Below are 25370 nucleotides of genomic sequence, written 5' to 3'. Positions count from 1 at the left end.
CAGTTTCAAGGAAAAGGAGACTGCAGGGCCCCTTCAGCAAGGTTTAAGAGGCCTACAAGCTGCACACCCGTGCCACCGCCTCATGCTCCGATTTCATCTATGGGTTTTTGTACAGTTCTTTTTTGGATGGTGCAAACCGCGCAAGTGCAGCATTAAAAACCTCTCCACCCTGGGAAACGATGCAAGAACATGCAGCTTAGGCTGCCAGATTCTCTCCAACACACAGCCAAGGGCTGGAGGCCCGTATACCCGCCCCCAAACCCCGTCCACAACAATCGTTTCCTCCCTCCCCGCCTTTTACATACAGTACACATACAAATACACACACGCAGAGCAGCCAGCAGGGGCGGGCCGGGCCCGACCACTCCGCAAACCGCAGGGGGGAGCCACAGCGGGCCAAGCTGTTTGCTCCCCCTTCTTTGTTCCTTCTCACTCTTATCTCTCTCCATCAGGCTGCACCTGTTAGGAAAAAGCGAACTTGGGGATCTAGGATCTCCTGAAGTCCCGTTTCGAAGCCACATACCTTCGGCGGGTGTTGCGTTATCCCCCCTCCGTCGGCTAGCAGTTGGTCCCGCCCCAGTGCTAGCGGGCGCGGAGCGGGAGCCGCGCGGGAGCAGCGCAGCGACGGCGGCGGCAGCGGCGGCGCGGTTGCTATTCGGAGACGTTGAGACGCCTCTGCGGCAGCTGGTGGCGCAGGTGGCTTGCGTGGACGCGGGCAGAGGCGGCCGGCCCGCCACCGCAGCCTCAGCGCCCGCGGCCCCGGCAGGTGAGCGGGCGGCGGGGACTCGCCCCGCCCCCCCCTCCGGTGGCCTCACTCCTGGCTGTAGCGGGGAAGTGGCCGCGGCCCGCCCGGGAGCAGAGGTTCGGCCCGGGGCTGTGATCGTAGGGAAGAAGGCTGGGGGAGAGGCCGTGTGTGGCTGGGAGGGGAACGTTCCCTTGCCTTTTGCCATCTTTTTCTTCCCCCCGACCCCCCACCCTCTTGGGGCTTAAGCTTGGGAGAAAAAAGCCAGAGGAAAGATGGGGCGGAAGAAAGGGGAATTCGGGGCTGAGAAGCATCTCTGCCTCAGGTGGTGGCGTCTTTTCGGTCGTCGAGCGGTGGACCTTGCGAAGCCTGGAGGGCTAGCTCTCGGGCTGCGGAGGCCGCGCACTGGCGCGGGAGGCGGGAGGCGGCTCTCCCCTCACTCTCCCACCCCCTCCCCACCCCTCCCCCTCCTCCTCCCCTTCCCCCGTCCCTCCCTTACGGCCCCTCCCTTCGGGTTTCTGAGCTTTAACCGCCCTCCATGCTCTCCCTCGCAGGCGCGTCGGGACACCCCGAGGCATCCTCCCCCTCCCGCCGCCGCGGGAGCCTCGGCTGCCGTCCACCTTCCCGCATCCCCTCGCAGTCCGCACCGTCACACCTCCTCCCTGTGCTCGGACCCCCGGCCTCGGCCCCGAAACATGACTCGCGATTTCAAACCTGGGGACCTCATCTTCGCCAAGATGAAAGGTTACCCTCATTGGCCAGCTCGAGTAAGTGATTTTTAGCCTTCGCGTTTAGCGGTGCTACATTCCTCAGAGGCCTACTTCCTATACCCTCTTCTCTTAATTTTTTTTTCTCGTGTCCTTCTCTCCCTCGCTTTCACTTAGTCTCATTTGTAACCTGACCTTTTATTTTAGTTTTTTTGCCCACTAATCTTCCATGTAATTTAAAAATTCAGGTGTTTATACATACTTAGGTATTTTCCTGTGGTTTGTTTTTGACAGACTTTGGCAGGTTTTCTTAATATGAAATATTTCAAGGTGATGCCATTAGTGTTCCATTGTAGGTGAAAATAATCAAGTATGGATTTTGTGTTTAAAAATTAAGGGAACAGGCATTTTCTTAACTTTGAGTAAAATGCAAAATACCAGTGAAATCTATGCCAACTATTGGGTGTTAAAGAGTTCTACGTGATTAAATTAACATAGGTATTCTTTCCTGTTTTATGGTTGATGAGACCTTCTGGATTGACTTGTTTAATACGATAGAGGACTGGATATTCTTGAAAATTTTACAATAAGGTAGCATCACGGAACGTCTAGAAAGTTTATTTTCACGTTTTTATTGGTGAAGTTTGCCTTATGACCTTGAAGAAGTTGTTTTACCTCTTTGTTTCCCACAGGCAAAAGGAGGAGTAGACCCATATTCCTGGGTTCACATGTAGTGCAGAGAGGTGATTAAGGACTGAGGGTTTTTTGTAACATTTAGGAATTGAGACTGTCTAAAATATCTAAGTACCATTTTCAGAAAAAGATCTTTTAGGTTATGGTAGGACTCAGGTTCTAAGGTAGTGATAGAACCTAGCAAATGTTGAGCTCAATTAGATTAGTAAGCTCAAGGTCCTTCTTAAATATAAACATGAGATAGTCTAAAGTTGTAATTTCCACTAATTTACTCTTCATTGAGGGCTGTATTTCTTAAAGATAATTAAATCCTGTAGTTTTAATTATGTCAGTTGGGAGGAAGAGTAACCATTGGTTACAGAGAATCATGGAGTGAGTTGCTGAGTGCTATCCAAGTATAAAATATTCACTGTTTCTTAATTTTTCCCATCCAGCTCTTTACAGACTCAGGTTTACTGGTTTCCTTCCCCAGCCTGGAAAGATTTTTTTTTTTCCCTAGTCTATTAAATCTACCTTTTCAGTGGAGTCTTATTGAAACAATCCTTAATCATAATTCGTCTGTATATTTGATACTTTATTTCCTTTGTGATAACCTTTTATTTTAACTCTTATGTGCATTCTTTGACCTCCAGGTAGTTTGTAAGCTTTTCCAGAGAAATAGATACAAACTGAATTTCCTTGTTACACACCCTCCCAATCCTTAGTACATAAATCATACGCTAAAAAACACCTTACTTCATGTTTAAGTAAAGAGCATAGGGAAACTGAGCAGGTTTAAGGCCCCTGCAAAATACTTTTTTGTGGTTTTAGCATCATTTATTTTGAGGTGTTACAAAATCCGAGCATATGGGGTACATCTTTATTCAGATTTCTATGCGACAGTGCAGTTAAAAACCAAATGAAAATGTTTTAAAAATTATCTACTCTTCTAAGTCATCTTCCCTACATGCTGCAGTCTGTTAGGTGACTAAGAATGCTAATAAAAGCAAACCTAGAGTAGCCTTAGGAGGACCAGAGTATTTTCTTTCTTTCTTTAATAAATTCTATATTTAACATTTTAATTTGGATTGAAATGGGAAATTTTAGTCTCTTTCCTTTTCCCTTTTTTTTCTTAGAAGCAGTTGAACTTAGTTTTGATATTGTCTGTGTCTAAGAATTATGTTCCTTTTTCTATCTTCTCTCCAATCTTACGAATTCTAAGTCTTTGCTTTAGAGAGTTTAAATATGTATTTAAGGTCTCAGCTGTGAAGGTGACAATCATTGTTCCAGTTTTGATTTTAATGCTTTCTGTCTGTGTATCCAGGCTTCATTACTTTTTAAGTCTTGCACATTCTTGTAATCCTGTACCAGTAGTAATTGTTTTTAAAGTCAACTTTAAAAAATTGCCTAGCATTTATTAAACTCTTTAGGTGCTAGATATTTGCATAAACTTTTAAAGCTGTTTGCTGGCAGAAAGCATATGAGCTGAGGTGACAAATATATCCCTTATCTTAAGGCCTCTAAGGATTTTCACAATTTAACAATTTGTCACAAAGCCGAAAAGACAGTATAATCTTCATATAGGTGGGGAAGTTAAGTTCCCAAGGGTGTTGGGTGCTAACGATTCTTATTGATGTCTGAAACCTTCAGATTGCCAACATCACCCTCATGGTCTTCTCTTAAACATGATAATGCATGTGGAGCACCATAGGTCTGCTGGTGGTCTGTTCCCTTCTTAATAGTCAGCTGATTTTTTAAATTAAAGTGTCTTTGAAATTATGAAAGTTCTGAAATAGAAATATTATTATGAAGTTTAAATAAATAAATAATGAAGTAGAAATGTTAAATTCTGGCCAGATACTACTGCCTGATGGCCTTAACTCTGGTAAGCAAAAGTATCAAGTATTACAGATGTGTTAGACATAACAGTACCTGATACTTTCTTCCTTACTTAATTAGAAGTATTAAAAGAGAAATGGAAAAGGAACAGGTAACCTCATGTGATTCAGCCATGTAGGTCTAAGATCTTTTCAGAATATGTGTTTCAGACTTGGAGAAATACTGTTTTAAACTTGTTAATGTCTCCTATATTTGGATAGCCTCCCTGCGGAAATAGAATTTAAAATTTTTGAATAGGTTCAGACTCTCTTATCTGGAATTCTTAGGGCCAGATGTGTTTAAAAATTCAGAACTTCGGGATTTTAGAAAGGTAATGATGGTACATATGCCATATATCTTGCTCCTAGTAGGGTCTGGGATGGCACATGGTAATCTAACACGATATTTCTGTGGAGAAGCATCACTAGAAATGCTAGGTGGATAAAAGAAATGATGGAATAGCTTCAGTGTCAATCCAGGTTTTGCTACCAAATGAGTTTTGAGAGAAATAATTGGTTTTCAGAGCTTCTTGGGTTTCAGAACTGGAGGTAAGGGATTGTGGAACTGTAGAACTGGTCCATTTTATAGCAGATCCCTTTTGCTATAAAAGGGATGTCCTGTTTTCAGTTTATTCTGATGTGTTTAGGTGCGTATGATTTAAAAGATTTTAATTTTTCTGATCTTTTTTTTAGGTAGATGAAGTTCCTGATGGAGCTGTAAAACCACCCACAAACAAACTACCCATTTTCTTTTTTGGAACTCATGAGACGTAAGTCCTTTTAGCTCTAAAAGCAAATCAGAGTTAATTTAGCACGTTCATTAGGCATATAATGAAAAACAAGTAGAGATTAATTCAGAGAGAAAATAAAGTTACAGGAGATGTTAAAATCATCTTTGAACTTGGAAAAAAATCTTCAAGTTTCCTTTTAAAATGTATTTTTATGGTAGAAAAATTAGACACTGTAGATTGAACTTTTATTGAAATGGATGTCCTTAATCATAAAAGAAAGATGTACATTGGTCCTCTCATCAATCAGAAGAATAACTGATGGATGAAAATATGTAAGGGAAGTTTTAACAAGGCATTCAGTATTCATATTTAGTATAATTAGTGCTTTTCATGACGGTCTGGCACCCTATTTTAGGCTTTGATTTTAGCCACACAAATGGTATATTGTGGGAAAGGTGAGAAGAAATCTGGATAGTTCCTTCTGTGTGTATTTATATGGTCCTGAGAGCCACTGTTACTGCTCTGCTGCCCCTGGTGGATTTGTGGGCAGAGAACTGATTTGGTGAAGCAAATTAATTTTTCAAAAATTGCAAAAAAAAAAAAATGTCCAGTAGAATATTGAACTGTTACTTCTGGGTACAGAGGATTACTCCAGGGGCTATCTCATTAGTTTTGAAAAATAATATACTATGTGTCTGTATTTTAATAGCCTTACAAGTTGTATATAATCTCGTTGATTTTGAACTTTAAGTTTAGAATTTGCAATAATTTTGGTAAAGTAGACTTGTTTACCTGGGATCAGGTGAAATAAAACTGGGGGTACTCTAATTAGAATTATGTATTCCTTAGAATGTGTACAGTGGCAACATTGGTTTAATGTTGATTAGCTACTGTATGAACTTTCACATAATTTTAAGAAATAGCTTTATTAATATGTACTTTACATCATAAAGTTCACTTGTTAAAGTATATAATTCAGTGGATTTTAGTATATTTATTTCCATAACCATTAGCAGTCACTCTTCATTCCCTCCCCCTCCAGCCCAGGATACCCACTAGTTCACTGTCTATTTTTGCCAATTCTGGACACTTCATATTAATTAATTAATTTATTTTTGTTGTGTTGGGTCTTCGTTTCTGTGCGAGGGCTTTCTCCAGTTGTGGCAAGCGGGGGCCACCCTTCGTCACGGTGCGCGGGCCTCTCACTATCGCGGCCTCTTTTTGCAGAGCACAGGCTCCAGATGCGCAGGCTCAGTAGTTGTGGCTCATGGGCCTAGTTGCCCCATTCATATTAATGATATCGTACAATGCCATGTAATTATCTGCTTTAAAATATAGTTTTGAGTCCAGAATTGTATTGGCCTTCACCGTAATTACTTTGAGTTGGATCCAGGTATATTCTCTGAATATAAAAATTCAATTTGTAAAAAAATGATGAGTTTCTGATTCTCTGGGATAATCTGTTTAAAACTCTTCCATAAATTTAATAGAGAAAGGTTTTCACACTTTGAAAACCCCTACTCATATAGAGAGTACACAGTTTAATGAAAAACTGTGTACTCTCTATATGAGTAGGGGTTTTCAAAGTGTGGTACCAGGTCAAGCTGCACCCCATATGGGAACAGCACATGGGAACTTCAGATAGTAGGCATGCAAATTCTTGGACCTTACTTGAACCAGAAGCTGAGGTTTGGGGCCCAGCAGTCTGTTCTAACTAGCCTTCCAGATATTTCTGGTGCCCGTGAAGTTTGGGAACACTTTATCAGAGTAAAGTGAGTAGCCGTTCCCTAGAATTTTTATGTATGCTTATAGTACCATAGAACACATAGTTAATTTTTATGCTAAATTTAGAAGAATGATCATCCCTTCCCCAACATTTAAAAATGAGGATTTTTATGTTGTAAATATCTGTGAATTATACATCAGAACAGACTACACCAAATAATTAAATTTTCATAAGCATTGTTTGGTTAATAACAAAACAGTGGTATTAAGTGGTTAATGAAGACAGTGAATTACTAATATTCAAGAATTAGAATATATTCAGGAAATTAAAGTATAACTTTAAAATTAAGCTAATGGGGCTTCCCTGGTGGCACAGTGGTTAAGAATCCGCCTGCCAATGCAGGGACATGGGTTCGAGCCCTGGTCTGGGAAGATCCCACATGCCACGGAACAACTAAGTCCGTGAGCCACAACTACTGAGCTTGCGCTCTAGAGCCGGCGCTCCGCGACAAGGGAGGCCACCGCAATGAGAAGCCGGTGCACCGCAGCAAAGAGTAGCCCCTGCTCGCCTCAACTAGAGAAAAACCCGGGTGCAGCAACAGAGACCCAGTGCAGCCAAAAATAAAAAATAAATTAAAAAAAAAATTAAGCTAATGATAGTAAATTTTCACTTCAAAATGCACTTGTAATTTTTGTGCATTAGTGATCTCATAAGTACACCATTACCTTTGGAAAGGCGGTGCTGTTGTATCTATTGGCCTGGTGACTTAACTTTTTGGTATTTAAGGTTGATTTTTAGAAACTAGATCTCACTGATTATTTGCCTTTCCCCTCCCTCAAAAGTTGGGAGGGCAGTTATGTGAACCTTTCAATTTGGAATTTGTTTAAATGGGAGTTTTTTCTAACAGCCTGTAGTTAGGGAGATGGGAAAGGAAGAACATAGAAGAAGAAATGGCAATTTAGAAAACTGTACTTATTCATAGCTTATTTATAGATTAAGTTTTTTAATTGTTAATTTGGAGCAGAATCCTTTTGTAATTGCATTCTTTTCCTGACTTGCAACCATCTGACTTTTCATAGTGTTTTATACCTTTCACAGTAAATTCATCCAGCCAAGTTTTGAATATTAGATAACAATGAGCCCTTATGTATACCAAACATGATGGTCTACTAGGTATCTTAAAACTAATATATTCAAAACAGATTCTTAGTAAATGAGACAAGGATGCAGTGCTTTGCTGGAGGCAAAAATCGTGGTGTCATCCTTGATTTCCTATTACAGTCTTTTCCCTTTCTCCCCACATCTAGTCAGTTAGCAAGTCTTGTTCTTTTCCTTTAATGTGCATTCTGATCTTTTTTCCATCTCTTCTACTACCACTTAAGTTCATACTGCAGTTAGTTTCAGAAATAGTGTCCTACTCCTATCTTTTTTTTTTAAAATAAATTTATTTATTTATTTTTGGCTGCATTGGGTCTTTATTGTTGTGCGCGGGCATTCTCTAGTTGCGGCAAGTGGGGGCTACTCTTCATTGTGGTGCGCGGGCTTCTCATTGCAGTGGTTTCTCTCGTTGGCGGAGCATGGGCTCTAGGCACGCAGCCTTCAGTAGTTGTGGCGTGCGGGCTTCTGTAGTGTGGCTTGCGGGCTCTAGAGCGCAGGCTCAGTAGTTGTGGTGCACGGGCTTATTTGCTCCGCGGCATGTGGGATCTTCCCGGGGCAGGGCTCGAACCCGTGTCCCCTGTGTTGGCAGGCGGATTCTTAACCACTGCGCCACCAGGGAAACACCCTAATCCTATCTTTGTCTCAGTTTTCACTCTTAATGTATAGTCAAAGTGAACTTGATATTCCAGTCAGATCATGTCATTTCTCTGTCCAAAACCCGTCAATGGCTGCCTTATTACAGACAAAACTCCGAAGTTTTGTCGACAAATGCTATTTATGAGACCCTATATGAACTAGTCTGTGTTTACCTTTCCAACCTCATCACGTTTTTTCACTGTTACACAAATATATTTCATCTTGTCTCAAGTCCTTCTTGGCTGTTTTCTCTGTTGGGAAAGGTATGTCTTCAGATTTTCAGTCATTTAGATCTTAGCTCAAATCCTCCTTTTTGTGCTTTTTCTCCATTGCACTGATGACTGAAATTTTTTTCTTTTCCTTCACCCACAAGTGAAAAGCTTGGAGAGCAGGTACCTTGTCTATCTTGTTTGTCATCATTTGCTTAAGTGCCTGGCACATAGTAGCTGTTAAATAAATGTTTGGTGAGAGATTGACAGCTTTATGACCTAGATAAAATCATTTATGGATTATGAATTTGCTGTCCATTAGCTAGCATTTGTATAGTTTTTAAGACAACTGATCGTAAGGCTGTCTTTGAATCCTGCCATATATCTGCTGTATGACCTGCTGTATGGCAGGTTACCTAGCCTTGTGTCCTTCCCTTCCTTACTTGTAAAATGGGAATAATAAAATATTCGACCTCAGAATTTGAGGTGCAAACAAGATACTACATGAAAGATGCTTAGAACAGTGTTTGGCATGTATTAAACACTAAGCATATGTCAGCTATTAATAGTTAAAGGTAATGTTGCATATTATTTTTTCACGACTAATACTTGTGTTTATTAAATTGTTTGCAGTGCAGTTTGAGTTTTGCTGACTAATTACCATTGCTAATTGAGGGAATACTCTCATCTAAGGTCTATTTATTTCTCTAAAGTCAGAAAATTTTAAATGAAGATGGTGTTTTTGCCGCTTTTATCTCCTGACTGCTCTTGTCTTAATTCAAAGATGTTAGATGCACAGTTCTAGGAACCTTAAAAATATCCATCACAGGCTGTTTCAAAACCTGCCTAATGTACAGTTTTAGGAGTGAAGGTGAATGGGGGAGGTACTGCTTGTTGGTCGGTTTTTTGGTATAACCTGTCCACAAGAAAGGAATAAAGAAATGAATCATAAGGATAGGATTTTATTTTCTTCTACACTAGTTTTTCTATACAGTTTCTGTACTACAGACATCACTGTATGTGTTGGTGAGGGGCTTGTACGGTTTCTCATGAGCCTTATATAATGAGAGGAACTGTTTTTTCATCTCTATACTGTCAGGTTCGTGGCACATAGTAGATGTATCAGTTGTCTGTTGCATCATCTTCTATTATAAAATAGTGTGTGCTGTTATAAAATCTAGTTTAAAACAGTATGTTTCCTATTTTGTGATTAATAATAATAGAGAAATGAAACAGCAAGTTAGAATCAATGTTTTAAAAGGTAGACGTTTCTGTATTATATATGACTTGGCAACAGTTAAATGAGTTTTGAGCTTCATGTCTTTAGCTCTGATAAGCATTCGCATGCCATTTTTTATATGCAACTTTGGTTTGCTTTAAAGGAAAGGTTCTAGGTGTGTGATAACTGAGTTTTGTGAGACATATATGTGTATGTTTTCATGGGTATGTACATTGTTTCCAAAAAGTGACTTTAGAGAGAGAACTGCTTTTCTGTTTACTTACATTCTGTGAAAATTGGGATACACAGGAACACACTTACGGTCTTCAGGCATAGGCCACATAGGAAACACACTTGCAGGCTTTAAGTTGCTTGACAATTATAACATTAGTACTGTAGTTAATGGTTTGCTGTTTTCTTAGGACATTTTACATGAGCTTTGATCCTTGTGGGCTTTGACATTGGTATTTGGAATGAGTTCATACGTATAGGGATATAACATCAATAGTTTATTAGTAGATATTTCAAAGACTATATTACAGTGGTTATAGGAAACCCTGAAACCTTTTTAAGGGAACATTGTACAGAGTGGAGGCTATGGTGTTTAATAGCTAGATAACCTTGCCTGTGTCAGTTAATCTTTCTGGCCTTCAGTTTTCTAATCTTTAAAAGGAGGATCTTGGTGATCCCTAAGTGTTCCTTTCAGCGCTGGAATTTGGTGGGTAATATACTTTGAATTAATGTATATCTTTTCATTGTAAAAATTTTAAAAACAATGTTAAAAGAGTTCTCTACAAAGGAAACAGTCATTTTTACTACTATTTTTTAGAAACAACCCCTAAACCTGTTACTGTCTTAGTATATTTTCTTTGAGATTTATATGTCATTTAAAAATGGAATGCTTTGAAGAATGAATCAGAGCCACAGCCACATAAGGTTGTGCCCTTGGGGACTAGTGCTGGCTGTTTAAAAACTAATCTGCGCCCTGTGTACCAAACCTGTGGGATTGCATCCCTGGGGAGGATTCTTTGTGTGTGTATGTGTTTTCTTCTTTTTTTAAATTGAAATGTAGTTGATATATATTGTATAAGTTTAAGGTGTGTTGATTTTGATACATTTATATATTGCAATATTACCACCATGATTTGATATATTTATATATTGCAATATGATTACCTGCCACCATAGCATTAGCTAACATTTCCATTAGGTCCCTTAATTAGTCATTTCTTTTTTTGTGGTGACAACATGAGAGGATTCTTTTTTCATCCACCATAGTTTTTTGAGTCTCATTAAGGAGCTCTGTAGTCTTGAGCATATCATTTGAGCCAGCAGTTCTACTTAGAATTTATTAGGAAGATAAGTGAAAAGATTGAGCAATACATTATTTACTGTAGCTGCATTTTGTAATAGAAAATTTGATACAGAAAATGGTCCAACAATAGATAAATTTTGGGAAACCTATTCAATGAAATAATATTTAGCTGTTAAGTAATTGTTGACATGAAAACATGTTCATTATAATTTGAGAAAGTATTTATGGATGAGTATGCATCATATCCATTAAAATGACATGTTTATATCTGTATATATGCAACAAACAAGTGGGTGAAAACAGTGGCTATCTGTAGTTGGTAAAATTCTGGATCATTTTTGTTTTCTTTGATGGGATGTGGTATTCACTGAAAAATATTTTAACAGCTTTGTTGAGATGTAATTCATATTCCAAACAATTAATCCAGTTAAAACGTACAATTCAGTAGATCTTAGTATATCCAGAGAGTAGTGTAGACATTAGCACAGTTTTAGAACATCTCCATCATCCCAAAAACAGACCCTGTACGCATTAGCAGATACTTTGCATTTCTCCTTTCTCCCTCCTGTCTTGCCATACGGAACCACTAATCACTGCCTGTTCTGAGCATTTCATATAAATTGAACTATACAATATGAGGTCTTTAATGACCTTTTTTTCTTTTAACTTAGCATAATGTTTTTGTTTTTGTTTGCGGTACGCGGGCCTCTCACTGCTGTGGCCTCTCCCGCCGTGGAGCACAGGCTCCGGACGTGCAGGCCCAGCGGCCACAGCTCACAGGCCCAGCCATTCCGTGGCACGTGGGATCCTCCCGGACCGGGGCACGAACCCGTGTCCCCTGCATCGGCAGGCGGATCCTCAACGACTGCGCCACCAGGGAAGCCCTAGCATAATGTTTTCAAGGTTCATCTATATTTTGTAGCATGTACTTTGTCTTTACAGTATTGCCAAATATTCCATTGTATTGGTCTGTATCCATTCATCAGTTGATATTTGGATTGTTTTTACTTTGGACAAATATAAATAATGCTGCTATGAACATTTGTGAGCAAGTTTTTGTGTGGACATGTCTTTTCTGTAGGAGTGGAATTCCTGGGTCACATGGTAACTGTGTTTAATTTTTTGAGGAATTGCCTGGCTTTTTTTTTGTTTGTTTTTTGGTTTATTTGTTGGCTTTGCTAGCTCTTAGTTGCGGGACGTGGGATCTTTAATTTTGGCATGTGGGATCTAGTTCTCTGACCAAGGATCAAACCCAGGCCCCCTGCATTGGGAGTGTGGAGTCTTAGCCACTGGACCACCAGGGAAGTCCCTGCAAGACTTTTCAAATCAGCTGTGCACCATTTTATATTTCTGTTAGCTATGTGTGAAGATTCTAATTTCTCTGTATCTTTGCCAAGACTTCTTATTGTCTTTTTTATTGGGTGTGAAGGTAGTATCTTATTCTGGTTTTGATTTACATTTCACTGATAGCTAATGACACTCAGCATCTTTTCATGTGTGAATTTTTTTTTTTTTTTTTTTTTTTGCGGTACGCGGGCCTCTCACTGTTGTGGCCTCTCCCGTTGCGGAGCATAGGCTCTGGACGCGCAGGCTCAGCAGCCATGGCTCATGTGCCCAGCCGCTCTGCGGCATGTGGGATCTTCCCGGACTGGGGCACGAACCCATGTCCCCTGCATTGGCAGGCAGACTCTCAACCACTGCGCCACCAGGGAAGCCCATGTGTGAATATTTTTTTAACCATCTATATATAACATGAATTATTTAGATTTGCAAAGGTCTTCTCTCAGTTGGAAAGGCATAGTTATTTAATTTTTTGTATATTGATAAACATGTAAATTTAAGTATGACTTATAATATGAACATAATAGTAAAATAATAGAAAGTAGTGCTTGAAAACCTGACTGGAGGAGGAGCAGGGAGAGAAGTTTTTTAAAACCTATTCTGCAAAATTAAGAATAAAGGTTAACCAAGTGTAATAAAAATGTATATGTAAAACAAGGTGGTATGAATAAGACCAAATATAAGTGACTACACTATGTGAATAGAATTCTCTGTTAAGACCTTTTGATTGGATTAATCCTATTAAACTACCTGTGTCGTATTTTCTGAGACAAGGCTCAAACAAGTCACGGCCAGGTAACAATATAATGTCACAAAGAAAGCAAGAATGGGACCATTGCTGTCTGATAAAAGTAGAATTTAAAGTCAAAGCATGAAGAGGAGAGAAGGATACAGGCATTCCTTAGCTTTGCATAGTTCTAGTATGTTTAAATTTTGGTCACCATGGTTTAGGTAAACAGCGCCAGTCCCCGCAACAATGTTTCAAATTTCACTTACTCTGGAATACTAACTGTAACTATGTAGACTACAAAATTTGTTGCTAGTTCTTCAGTCCACAAATCAAGATGTAAATAACAGATGCATAGCATGTCACTTTTTTTTGAAGTTTCTTGGTGATTGGTCAGTGTGCATCTGTTTCTCACTTCAAGCATATATAGCACAATGTGTAGTAGTGTTGTTGCCTCTTTGTCTTTCAATGATATACCCACCCAGGTTACACTTAAATAAAAAACAAGATGGGGAATCGGCCAACAAAGAAACTGATAATGCCAGAAGTGAAATTTGAATTGAATGTAAATGCAGTTATAGAATAAATAGCCTTGTGAATAATAACCTTGTGAATGTAGATGTGCTGTATATAGGGAGACTAGATACACAGCCAGAGCAGCTTAGGGAAGGCAAGCTTATCAACATAAATGAGGAAAGTGGTTGTAATAAAAAGGATGAAGATGTCTCAGAGGAAGTGACACCAACAAAAAGCATTAAAGATATACCATAACATTGAAAATACAAAAGACAAAATGTTAGAAACTGATCAGATTTAGAAAGGAGTATGACACATTGCCTTAGGCATAGAAAATATGCTTACTCTGTGTCATAAGTTATGTGATCAGAAGGGGCAAGCACTGTTAAAACTATTAAGTTTTTTACAAAGACATGAAACACTTTAATCTCAGTGTTTCTAATGTTTTAAATTACAGTGTACTAAATAATTAGTATTAGTTTTACTATATTTAAAATTTCCTTACACACTGTCAGTAATAGTGCATTTAGTGTTTTGACAATTTTTGAAGGTTTTGGAACAATTGTAATTTTTCCCATTGTTCAGTAAGATTGCCTTGCACAGTCAATTTTGTGTTCTCTCATTGTCATACAAAGTGAGGACTGCCTATTTTGGGGAAAGAAAAATTATATAAATTGAACTGTCAAACCTTTATATGCTAAATAACATGGTAGAATCAGTTTTCTCTTTTGAATACTTTTTTGGTTTAGAATCATATCTAAAAATGACCCATGTTTGAAGTTTTACGACATTTTTCTGCAATTTTATTAAGTATTTAAGGTCCCTTCCACTTCTTCAAGTTCCTGATGCCACCAGTTTTGAACCCTTTGGGGATTTTGAACTATAAATTAGGGTACTGGCTCGCTTTCTTCTATATTGCTGTTTAGTATCCAACTTTCTTAGTCTTCCCAGCTTTCAAACCTGTTGATAATGCCCCTTGTCATCTTTAGCCTTATGAGTTATGGGGTTTTAGGAGAGAGAGTTGCTTTGCTCTAACTAGAAGTATGTTTTATTTTTGATGGTGTTTTTAACTCGAGTCATCTACTTGGAATTTGAAGCTGATTATGCAGGAGGAATTGCTTTACTGTTTTAACTAAATGTGTTAAATTTTTTGATTTTAGATTATGGGTAGGAATGAATGATGCCTAGTAAAAGTCTGAACTTTTAGATCAAATGCAATCATATAGCAATGATGATTTAAATGTGCCTTAACTGATGTGCAGTTAAAATACATGGATACTTTGAGTATTTATAAATTGCAGAATTTAAATAATAAAGCTGACTTATATGCATTTGATTATATTTAAGTAGAGCCCTAAGTCTCTTTTTTATTGAAATTTTATCTTAAAGCCTTTTAAAATATTCTAAACTGGAATGTGAGCTATAGTCATTAGGTCCCTAATTCTTAAAGAATTTCAGCAGATATGGAATTTGTGATAGATAATTAGTAATTAATAATCTTAAATTGTAGCATATTTTAGAGGAAATGAGTAGTAATTTGATTTTCCTCTTGCTTTGGAGAATACATATATATCAGCCATTATAGCAAAAAACTGGTACATTCTCTGCACCTACCTTTATAGGATTGACAGACTTCTACAGAACTGACTGACATAGGGAGATATATAATGGGGCTGTTTTGGGGATTATATCTAAATATATATGTATATATACACACACAAAAATAGTTGTCATCATTCACGGGTTCCATATTTATTAATTTGCCTGCTCACTAAAATGTATTTATAATCCCAAATCAATACCTGTGGTGCCTTCATGGTCATGTCTGTGTGTGAAATGGCAAAAAATTTGAGTAACTTGACGCACACATTCCTAGCTGAGGCTGAACCAAGGCCATGCTTTACCTTGTTTCAGCTCTCATATTGTAAACAAGTGTCCTTTTTGCAGTCTGTGTAGTGCCACGGCTTTCGTATTTTTGTGCTTTTTCTTGGTCATTTTGCTGTTTATAATAGCACCCAAATGTAGTACTTGAAGTGCCATTTGGTGTTCCTAAGTGCAAGAAGCCTGTGCTTTGCCTTATGGAGAAAATATGTGTTATGTAAGCTGTTGGCTCTAAGTTCAGTGTTAATGAATTACCAGTGTATATTAAATAAGGTGTCTTTAAACAGAAACACATAAAACAATGTTATGTACTGATTGGTTGAAAAAATGTTGTGACCAGAGGAACCTACCCTGTATTTACCCTGGAGCAGTGGTACAGTATTCCGTAATTCAGTGTTCATGGTGTTCATCATTATAGAATATAATTACCATGAATACAAGAATTGACTCTAATATATATGTGTGTGTGTATATATATATATACATGAATGAACAAAGCAGTTACAACATCTGATTCCCTCATTGAATAAAGTAAAAGTCTTAACATACTTATTTTCTAAAAATCTACATGTATGTATATACAAATATTAAAACATACATATAATATACCTTATTGACAATGTTTTGAGTTGTATATTCCAAACTACTTTGTAGTAAAACTATATTTAGAATGCATTTAAATGTATAGATTAATGCAGTCTTGTGACACTCTTTTTTCATTTTTATGCATTTTTATAGTAAAATCTGTAAAATTATAGCAAAATTTACCATTTTACCATTTTTAAGTGTGCAGTTTAGTGGCATTCAGTACATTGACATTGTCGTGCAATTTGTGTGTTTTTTTTTTTTCAATTAGGATTATGGATCTAGGAGTTTGTGACTGAATTTAATAAAAGCATTTGGAATTAAATATTATTTGTGACTACCTTTAATTTATGTATGATTTTTAATGCGTTTTAGATTAAGAATTTTTGATAATTGCGTTCATAGGGTAGTGCTATTTAATCACTTATATTTGAGATTGCTTTACACTCACATTTCCCCCCCCCTCCTGTTTTAGTGCTTTTTTAGGCCCAAAGGACATATTTCCTTACTCAGAAAATAAGGAAAAGTACGGCAAACCAAATAAACGAAAAGGCTTTAATGAAGGTTTATGGGAGATAGATAACAATCCGAAAGTGAAATTTTCAAGTCAACAGGTGCGTCATATTACGTAAAATTTAGTTTAGTATTATTTACTCAGTTTTGGAGAATAATCACCATTCTAGCTACAGGAAAATGATTGAAGAGGCTTATAAATTTCAGATTAAATTGTTCTTATTTGTGAGGTTGAACCTTGGACTTTTGTATCTAGATAACTGATGAAATTCTTGCCTTCGTGGTCAAATAGATCTCAGAAAACTGGGAAACACTCAGTTATTTAAATCCTGATTGAGGGTTTATTTAATGTATTGAATTTAAAGTCACATGTACTGTTTCCTTAAATTCAGGTTTAATAACTTGAAGGGTGTGTTTTTTTCTCATTTTAATTTCTAAATCCATAAAATTTATTAGAATATGAACTTCATGTGGGTTAAATATGTGACAAAAATACTTATAGCACTATGCAAATTATACTTATTTTTGGTTTCTAGAAGAGCAACCTTTAAACTTTTTTTATTCTGTTCTGTGTGTGTGTGTGTGTGTGTGTGTGTGTGTGTGTCTCTCCAGACTTGAATTAGTAAAAACTAGGATGAGCATGAGTAAACCTAAAGAAGGAAATAACACACTGAAAATTTTGCAACTTTCTACCTTTAAATCTATATAATTTTTAGTTCTTTGCATGTACCATGCTTTTTTCTCGTGTTTGAGAACTCTTCAGATGCTGTTCTGTCTGGAACATTGAAATCTTTCATTGATGTTCCAGGGCTGCATTAGATGATCCTAAGTGCCTTCATTATCCACCCAAAAGTTATTTGTTACAGTATTCATCATATCACATCATAATTGCTTCTGTACTGTGTTGACTGCCACAGGCTTATTAGTTCCATAAACAAGGAAGTTGTATGTGTCCTGTGTGCTGTCATTCTTACACGTGTGGAAGGAATAGTTACCCACTAAATGTTGCACAAATGTAAGAATGGATGAATGGTTTCCCATCCTTATTGCCTTGGGAGTCCAAGGAGACTGAGTTGATTGTTTCCTGAAAATAACATTTTGTAACTTAACTTGGATCGTACATCCTATGATTGTGCTTTCAAGGTCGTTTTCATCCTCCAGATTGCCTAGCATAGTCACTTTATCCTTTGTTCCTATCTACCTACTTAATCTCCAGGTAGTTTTCACAGTACATACTTGGAATTTTCCATTTCACAGTGAAATTTTTCGTTGGTTGTGTGCATAAAACCCAACAATTTTCTGTTCTTAACAAAAGTATGAATGATTATGGTGCTGTGATGTACTCTGTGTTCCCAGCCCAGACATCCCCAGTGGCACATTCCTGTGGTTTGGTGCAAGCATTGATGCCCAAGCCTATACAAAAGAAACAACAAAAAAAAATTGGCCATCATAATTTATAAATATTTCTATCATGCTATAAGTAATTTTGGGCACATTTTTACATTTTTTATATACCTTTATAATTTGTGGGTTATCAGCATTGCCTTTTTTTACAGAAAAGGAAATGGGTTTACAGTTTAAAGACTTGCCAAAGGAAACAGCTAGAAAGGTGCACAGTTTGGATTGCAGTCCCTTCATCTTGTAGATTGGGAGCTTTACCCTCACCTCCCAATGTATACTGTGTTGCCTCTGGTATTCATCATTTTGGTTAGTTTTATGAAAATCTAGGGACCCTAGGTTACATGCTTAAGTATCTCATATGGGGGTATTTTTAAAATTTAATGATTACTGGACTCTCCCACTCAGCGTCTGTTAAATCAGAATTCATTTAAGTTTGGGTCTCAGGAATCTGCATTTTAAATAAACTAAGTTTGAGATATAGATCAATAAGAGTCCTTAAAGTTGTGATATATATATCCTTTGTTAAGGCTGTTCGTCTTAGAGTACATAGGTTAGCTTCTTTATCCAGAATATTTCAATAGTTGAGTACAGTGTAGGTCTGTGCTCCTCTAAATCACCTTACATTGTATCTTGTTGGGCATTTGCTGGTTAGAACATCAGAATGGTATTCTTTGTAATTGTACTTTTAATTTCTGCCTCACCATTTTATCTGCTGAGATTGTATGCATCAATTGCAGGAATATAGTTCCATGTAAGACTTTCCTAAATAAAATAGTAGCATTTAAAACTTTTCAAAATTGTGTATATTAAAAGTATCCTGTGCAACAGAAATGAGGGTACTTTTCTAGCTTTCTTACAAACAGGCTTTGATTTTTCATGGGTACAAAATTTTAAAGTTGGCGTAAAATATTATTTTGTGAAACTAACAGACTTGATTGTTTATAGGCATCAACTAAACAATCAAATGCGTCATCTGATGTTGAAGTTGAAGAAAAAGAAACTAGTGTTTCAAAGGAAGATACTGACCATGAAGAAAAAGCCAGCAACGAGGTGTGTTTAATTTCTCTTGCATTCTAAACCCATTTTGTTGTAAGGAAGAATTGTAAAATGAGTTGATTGTGGCACAGTAGAAAGCAATCTTTAAAGTAGTTGAGTAATGAATGGGAAAATATTAAAGGCTTATTTCCTTGTGTAAATATTAAATATAGTATTGTAAAATAATTTTTGCATCTTTAAGATGCATGGGTATTTTTATTTGAAGTTACGTTGCTGTGCAAAATATGAGGTACAACTGGGAGAGTCGCTTACTGTTTGTTAGGAATATTTTTAAAGTGAGGTATTGTTGGATGGATGTACGGGAAAGGATATTGAACCGAAGTTTTTAAAACCTAGATTTATTTCCAATTCTGTATTTGATTATCTGAGTGGGGATACTCATTTAGCCTTTCTAGGCTTCATGAAGTTGTTACTTGATCTCCAGAGTCCCGACCCTCTTAACATTCACAATCCTAAAACTGAGGATTCTACTGTAGAAAGAGTGTTTTGTAAATTTAAATAGACAAACCTCCCAGTGTACGAGCAAGTGTGACTTTTATATTTGATCTGACAGAGGAAAGCTTTTTTTTTTTTAGGTGAATATACTGGTGATTACTTCCACTTTATAATGAATTAATGTTAAGACTTTTAATGTTTATAATTTCAAAGGTCAGAGAAGCAAAACAAGTTTCCATAGTACTTTTAGTGAAACGTGCTTGTGATTTTTAATTTAAGAAATTTTCTTTCAGTCGTGGCATAATTATCAATTTCATCTGTTGTGTTTTGTTTTTTTTTAAGGATGTGACTAAAGCAGTTGACATAACCACTCCAAAAGCTGCCAGAAGAGGGAGAAAGAGAAAGGTAATTCTACTGCTTAACCACAGAGATCTTAAAAGAATTTTTATTTTAGTTGGATTGAGGGAGTGTAGATAATGAAACGGTACCAATTTAATTTAGACTTAGCCCTTCACTCTAAGTCCTTTAATTTTTTTAAAGGATAGGTTATGTTGTTCACTTATCAAAGCTATGTTTCTTTTCTTAGTGATACAGCACCCTTAAGTTGAATGGTATACAAAATAAAATGCACCAATTTTCATTCCTTTTAATGATGCTGTCTCAAGTTTTCTCTATAAAATGGATAATATATATACTCATAAGACTGTTGAGAGAATTAATGAGTTAATACATGTAGAATATTTATAATAAATCCTGGTACATAGTGCTTTGTAAGTGTCCATTATTATGTTGTTATTACTTTACAGCATTGTTGCATGAAATGAGAGTATGTGACAGTTTAGGACAAAGTACCTCTTATGCTTTTAATTAGTGTTTCTTCTTCCCTATGTGAAGTTTTGTTCATCACACCTTTTTCTGACCTGTTTATGTCTCAGACTGTTATTATATGACAAAGCTACAAAGAAAACAAGAGTTCAGTCTTTAAAAAAATTTTTTTTGTAGTATTCTGAGTTCAGTGGCTTTCTATTCCCTGTGGGGTGTGTGTGAAGGGGCTATGATAACTTTAACAAGATTTTAAAAGATAGGCAGAATTTTAGGCAGATGAAGGAGGAGGAGAGGAGCATGTGAGGCAATTACAGGGGCATAGGGAGAATTTTGCTTCAAGCATTTCCAGTATTGCATTTCAGTATTATCAGACCATAAAGTTTGAGGGAAACAAGTACAAAAAAACCCAATGTGTTACCCTGAAGAACTTGAACTTAGAGAAGGGGTGGGAAGCCATTGAATCATTTTAAATTTCAGGTACTTCTCTTTTTAAAGCAGTGTGAATGATGGGGATTGGACTGGAGCAGTGAGACCAGTTCACTGATAAATTCATGCAGAATTTTGGTCCTCACTTCACTGGCCCAGACAGAAAATCAGCAGCAAATAAGGAAGATAAGGTCTCTGTACTTACTGAACTTATATTTTCGTTGAGACAGACAATAAATACATAAAACAAGAGAATTAAAATGGGGAGCTATGATTGGGACTTGGTAACTAAATTATGAAAGGCCTTTGTAAAGAGTTAGCATGACATTTTAGTGGTGTAGATGAGAGAATTTTAAGAGCACCTAAGGAGGTAAAGTTAATAGTTGATTGGAAGTGGGTGTGAAGTGAGGGGGAGGTATCTAGGATGACTCAGGGTGTCGGCTTGGATGACTAGATTATACACTGAGAATGCAGGAGATGTTTTGGGAGCAGAGGCATGAGGAGGAGGATGTGAAACACCTTTGAGAATTAGACTGAAGATACATATTTCTCTGACATCAAAGGGGGGAAAGGTAGAAGTTACAGTTGCAGTCTCTGACATAAAGATAGGATTTAGATAGGTAGTCAAGGGAGAAAGTTTACTGAGAAGAACGCAGAAAACCAGAATCCTGAGAGATTATAATGGCGATGAAAGGCTGCCTTGTAAAATTATGGCTGAGAATGAACTGTCAGGAGAAAAATCTAAGAGAGGATATCAAGCTGAACAAGGGAGGAGAGAATTTTCAGAATGAGGGAGTGGTTAGTAGTATCCTGATGCAGAAGGGGTCCAATAATAATTGACAATTAGGATCCCCCAGGATACCTTAAGGTCAAATGGTAAGAACAGATGAAGTAGGTTAAACAATAAAATGTTTAATGTTGAAATGACACTGTGCTTTTGAAATCTTTGAAGGGGAGGAGAGAGAATGCAGCAACAAGGATTTGCATGGTTAAGGGAGGGTGTTAAAAGTGGAAAAATATAATAGAGGCTTTAACACTTTTTCTTTGCGAGACCAGGAAAGATCAAAGATGTGGAAAGAGTATAAAATTACTGTAAGTTAAGAATAATGCTGGGTGAGAGAAAAGGGAGGACACATTTGAGGGAATTGACTTGATGGGAAAGAGATGGACATTTCACCTTTTTTCACATTGAAGGGAAGGATGGGCAAGACTATTACAAACTTCTAGGGAGACTTGGAAATTAAGGGAATCCCTTCCTGCTGGCCTCAGTCTCTCCCTTCTCCCTCACCAAATTCAAAGCGAGACTGCATGTGTGGTGTAAGGCAGAAAGAAAGGATTGAAAGTTTATGCTAGAGAGAGAAGGAAAGGGCATGACAAAAGACAGGGTAAAGGATTAATGGATGGCTTTGAGATCACAAATGAAGTTGCATAAAATGAATGCATGTTTGTATAATGTTTTTTCAGCAGGGCTTAGCAGCAGGGAATAATAGAGCAGGGAAGGTAGTTTTATAGTAACTCTCTGTTGGAGATTTGCGGGACAGGTGCAGCAAAACGAGAATGCAGATGAATAGTAGTTCCATGAGGTTTTTGAGGGATGGGGGGGGCCTTTATGTAAAGTCACGAAGGGAGTAGAGCTAGAAAGTGAGGTAACAGATGGGGAGAAAATTTGTCAAAGTCTTAGAGGTCTCAGTGAGATAAAGTAAAATATGGAAGAAATTAATCTAGAGTCAATATTTGCATTTGAGATATTTAAATATATATGAAATAACTTAATAGTCCTTTCTCTAGATAAAATATTTCTTTGAGTTAATATTTTCACGAGGAATGGTTTTGACTTGCATGATTTTGCTGTAGTAGTCAAGAATATATGTCTATGGAAGGGCTGTATTTTTGCTTCGTATAGTGTTTATTTATGGCATTAGTTATTGATGACCTTGTTACCTCTTATTGGTATCTCAAAAAGATTCATACCTGTAATTCTTATGCGATGTCATGATTTATTTCCAAAAGTTGAAAGTGTAATTGAAGAGGGGATTTTTTTGCACTGAAGAGTTCATCAGTTTGATCTGAATTTTGGAGAACTTTTGCCCTCTTAACTGCTCACCCTCCTAACTCAATAGAAGAGCTCTCATACAGTCTTGGGTTCTCAACCTTTGGTATAAAAACAGATGCCCGGCTCCCTACTCCAGAGCTATCATCAAATCAGGATTGGGGTGGGGGGTGGTAGGTGGTCTGTAAGTTCCTAAAATTGGAAATACAACTTGAGCTAATGTTTTTGAAGCAATTTTTGTAATGTTCCTTGAGAACAATTCAAGGGTTACCTTAGATGAGTTTCTTGACTTTTAATAGTGCTTTGAATATACATTATTATATTGCAATTACAAAGGCAAAAATAATGTTTAAAAACTAAGAAAGAAATGGATAAATTCTCAGAAGTGGGATTGCTGAGTCAGATTTGCATATTCTGTATTGCTGATATAATGACCAGAAATGTATTACCAGTTTATTGATTTGATCACCATTAATCAATATATGAGTAATTCTCCACATTCTTACCAAAATTGGGCATTACCTCTTAAGTGTTTGCAAATCAGGTTGATTAAAAGATTAAAAAAATTTTTATCAGTAAGGTTGGATTATGCAAGTTTTGGCATGATGCTTTATTGCCTTTATTTTTATTGAGGTAGTTCAGGCTGAATTCTAAATAATTGGGGGTGGGGGAGCAGCTCATAGTAGTCCTCCCATTCTTCTCTTTGCTATTTATTTTCTCTTCTATTTTTTTTAGATGTTGGGGGTAGGAGTTTATTAATTAATTATTTTTGCTGTGTTGGGTCTTTGTTTCTGTGCGAGGGCTTTTTCTAGTTGTGGCAAGCGGGGGCCACTCTTCATCATGGTGCGCAGGCCTCTCACTATCGCGGCCTCTCTTGTTGTGGAGCACAGGCTCCAGACGCAGACGCACAGGCTCAGTAGTTATGGCTCACGGGCCTAGTTGCTCCGCGGCATGTGGGATCCTCCCAGACCAGGGCTCGAACCCGTGTCCCCTGCATTAGCAGGCAGATTCTCAACCACTGCACCACCAGGGAAGCCCTGTTTTCTCTTTTCGATTATGATGTTATGTTTGCATTTCCTTTCTAATTGGTGGTTATTAACCTTTGTTCTACTCTAATACTTGAATTGATTAAACTGATTCTCGTTTGGGGCTATTGTCTCATTACCTGGGGCATTATAGTTTGCAAAGGGTCATTGCGATTTCTTTACAGTAGTAAATCCTTCTTTATGGAAAATCAGAATAACTCCTAGGGAAGAACAGCAGATGTCTCAGTTCAAAAATAAAACATGTACATATTAACAAAGTTAAAGAATGGAAATATCAGCAACTGAATTTCTTGCCTTTTCTAACATTAATTTAGGTTGTACATCATAAGTACGCAATATAAAGTGTTAGCATTTTGAGATACTCAATGAAAGTACATTTATAAGCAGTGTGTGGGATATTACACTGTAATTACATTATACTTTAACATTTTGCATCAAGAATATTCATTTTATTTTTATAAATGACTTTTTTAGGTTGAGAATATCTAAAAAGTGAGTTTTTGTTTCCTAGAATTACTTACTAGAATTATAAGCTAAATTTGAGGATATCACTCTGATGAGTTAACTGTTGAAAAATAATGAAGATCAATATATGTTATGCTTGTATTTGAACTTGTTATCCTGTAGTGGCACGTTTTTGCCATTGAACTAAATTTGGAATGCCTACTATGTGCTAAATAAGTTAATTTAAATCTTTGTGATTCAGGCAGAAAAACAAGTAGAAACCGAGGAGGCAGGAGTAGTGACTACAGCAACAGCATCTGTTAATCTAAAAGTGAGTCCTAAAAGAGGACGACCTGCAGGTAGGATTATTAATGTTTAAATAGCTGTCTTGTGATTAATATTCTAATCCATTAAAGTATTGTACCTCAGCTACTTTGGAATAGGGGAATAGGTACTTGGTTATGTGTAATATATAAATTTCAAAGGAGATAAACATTAAGGTTTCTGCTCTTTGTAATAAAGTATTTAAATTTGAAATAACTGCTTGAGACTTTCATTTTCTGTTTTATCCCCATTACATTTTCCTTTAATAGCAGCAAATGAGGCTGTGGTGAGATTTAAAATCCATGAATGATGGGTTTATTTTACCTCTTACTTTAGAAATATTAAGCTTTCCAAATGGAATCATAATGAAAACAAGAGAAAAACAGCATTTGAATAATCAAAGCTATTAAATTATTGCATTCTTTCTTTATTAGGGCCTGTACAATATGCAGATGTCTTCAGCACTGCCTATTTATTTTCCTAATTTGGCAAATAGGAAATAGTTTGGAAGGATCTGTCTCTAATACAAAGTAAAACAAAGAATATTAGCCAAGATAGAGCCAATTTTTTTTTCTACTTCATAACATAGGATTCTGTTTTCTTTCTTTTTCTTGGCTGCGTCTGGTCTTAGTTCGACACACGGGCTTCTCTCTAGTTGTGGTGTGCGGGTTTTCTCTCTCTAGCTGTGGCATGCAGGCTCCAGGGCTCCTGGGCTCTATAGTTTGCAGCACGTGGGCTCTCTTGTTGAGGTGTGCTAGCTCAGTAGTTGAGGCACGCAGTAGTTGCCCCGCAGCATGTGGGACCTTAG

General features: G+C 37.3%; 1 protein-coding gene across 7 annotated transcripts in view; it reads left to right on the top strand.

Moving 5' to 3' along the window:
- The first annotated feature begins 335 nt into the window (after positions 1-335).
- Positions 336-25370, top strand: part of PSIP1 (PC4 and SRSF1 interacting protein 1) — a 41935-nt gene continuing 16900 nt past the window's right edge. For 2 of the 7 annotated variants that reach the window (XM_027105895.1, XM_027105897.1), the window contains exons 1-7: positions 336-766; positions 1297-1509; positions 4692-4768; positions 16518-16656; positions 18902-19006; positions 19790-19852; positions 24501-24597. In XM_027105895.1, the coding sequence (XP_026961696.1) occupies positions 1438-1509; positions 4692-4768; positions 16518-16656; positions 18902-19006; positions 19790-19852; positions 24501-24597 (553 nt within the window). In that variant the 5' untranslated portion in view covers positions 336-766; positions 1297-1437. Of the gene's footprint in view, positions 862-1296; positions 1510-4691; positions 4769-16517; positions 16657-18901; positions 19007-19789; positions 19853-24500; positions 24598-25370 lie in introns of all 7 variants that reach the window. The other 5 variants (XM_027105892.1, XM_027105894.1, XM_027105890.1 and 2 more) reach the window with 5 other exon arrangements.

Source organism: Aethalodelphis obliquidens, unplaced genomic scaffold, assembly GCF_003676395.1.
Source record: "Aethalodelphis obliquidens isolate GAN/ISIS:26980383/991018 unplaced genomic scaffold, ASM367639v1 scaffold7, whole genome shotgun sequence".
In the NCBI taxonomy this organism is placed as follows: domain Eukaryota; kingdom Metazoa; phylum Chordata; class Mammalia; order Artiodactyla; family Delphinidae; genus Aethalodelphis; species Aethalodelphis obliquidens.
The sequence above is the reverse complement of the archived record's forward strand: the minus strand, read 5'-3'. Positions and strand labels throughout refer to the sequence as shown.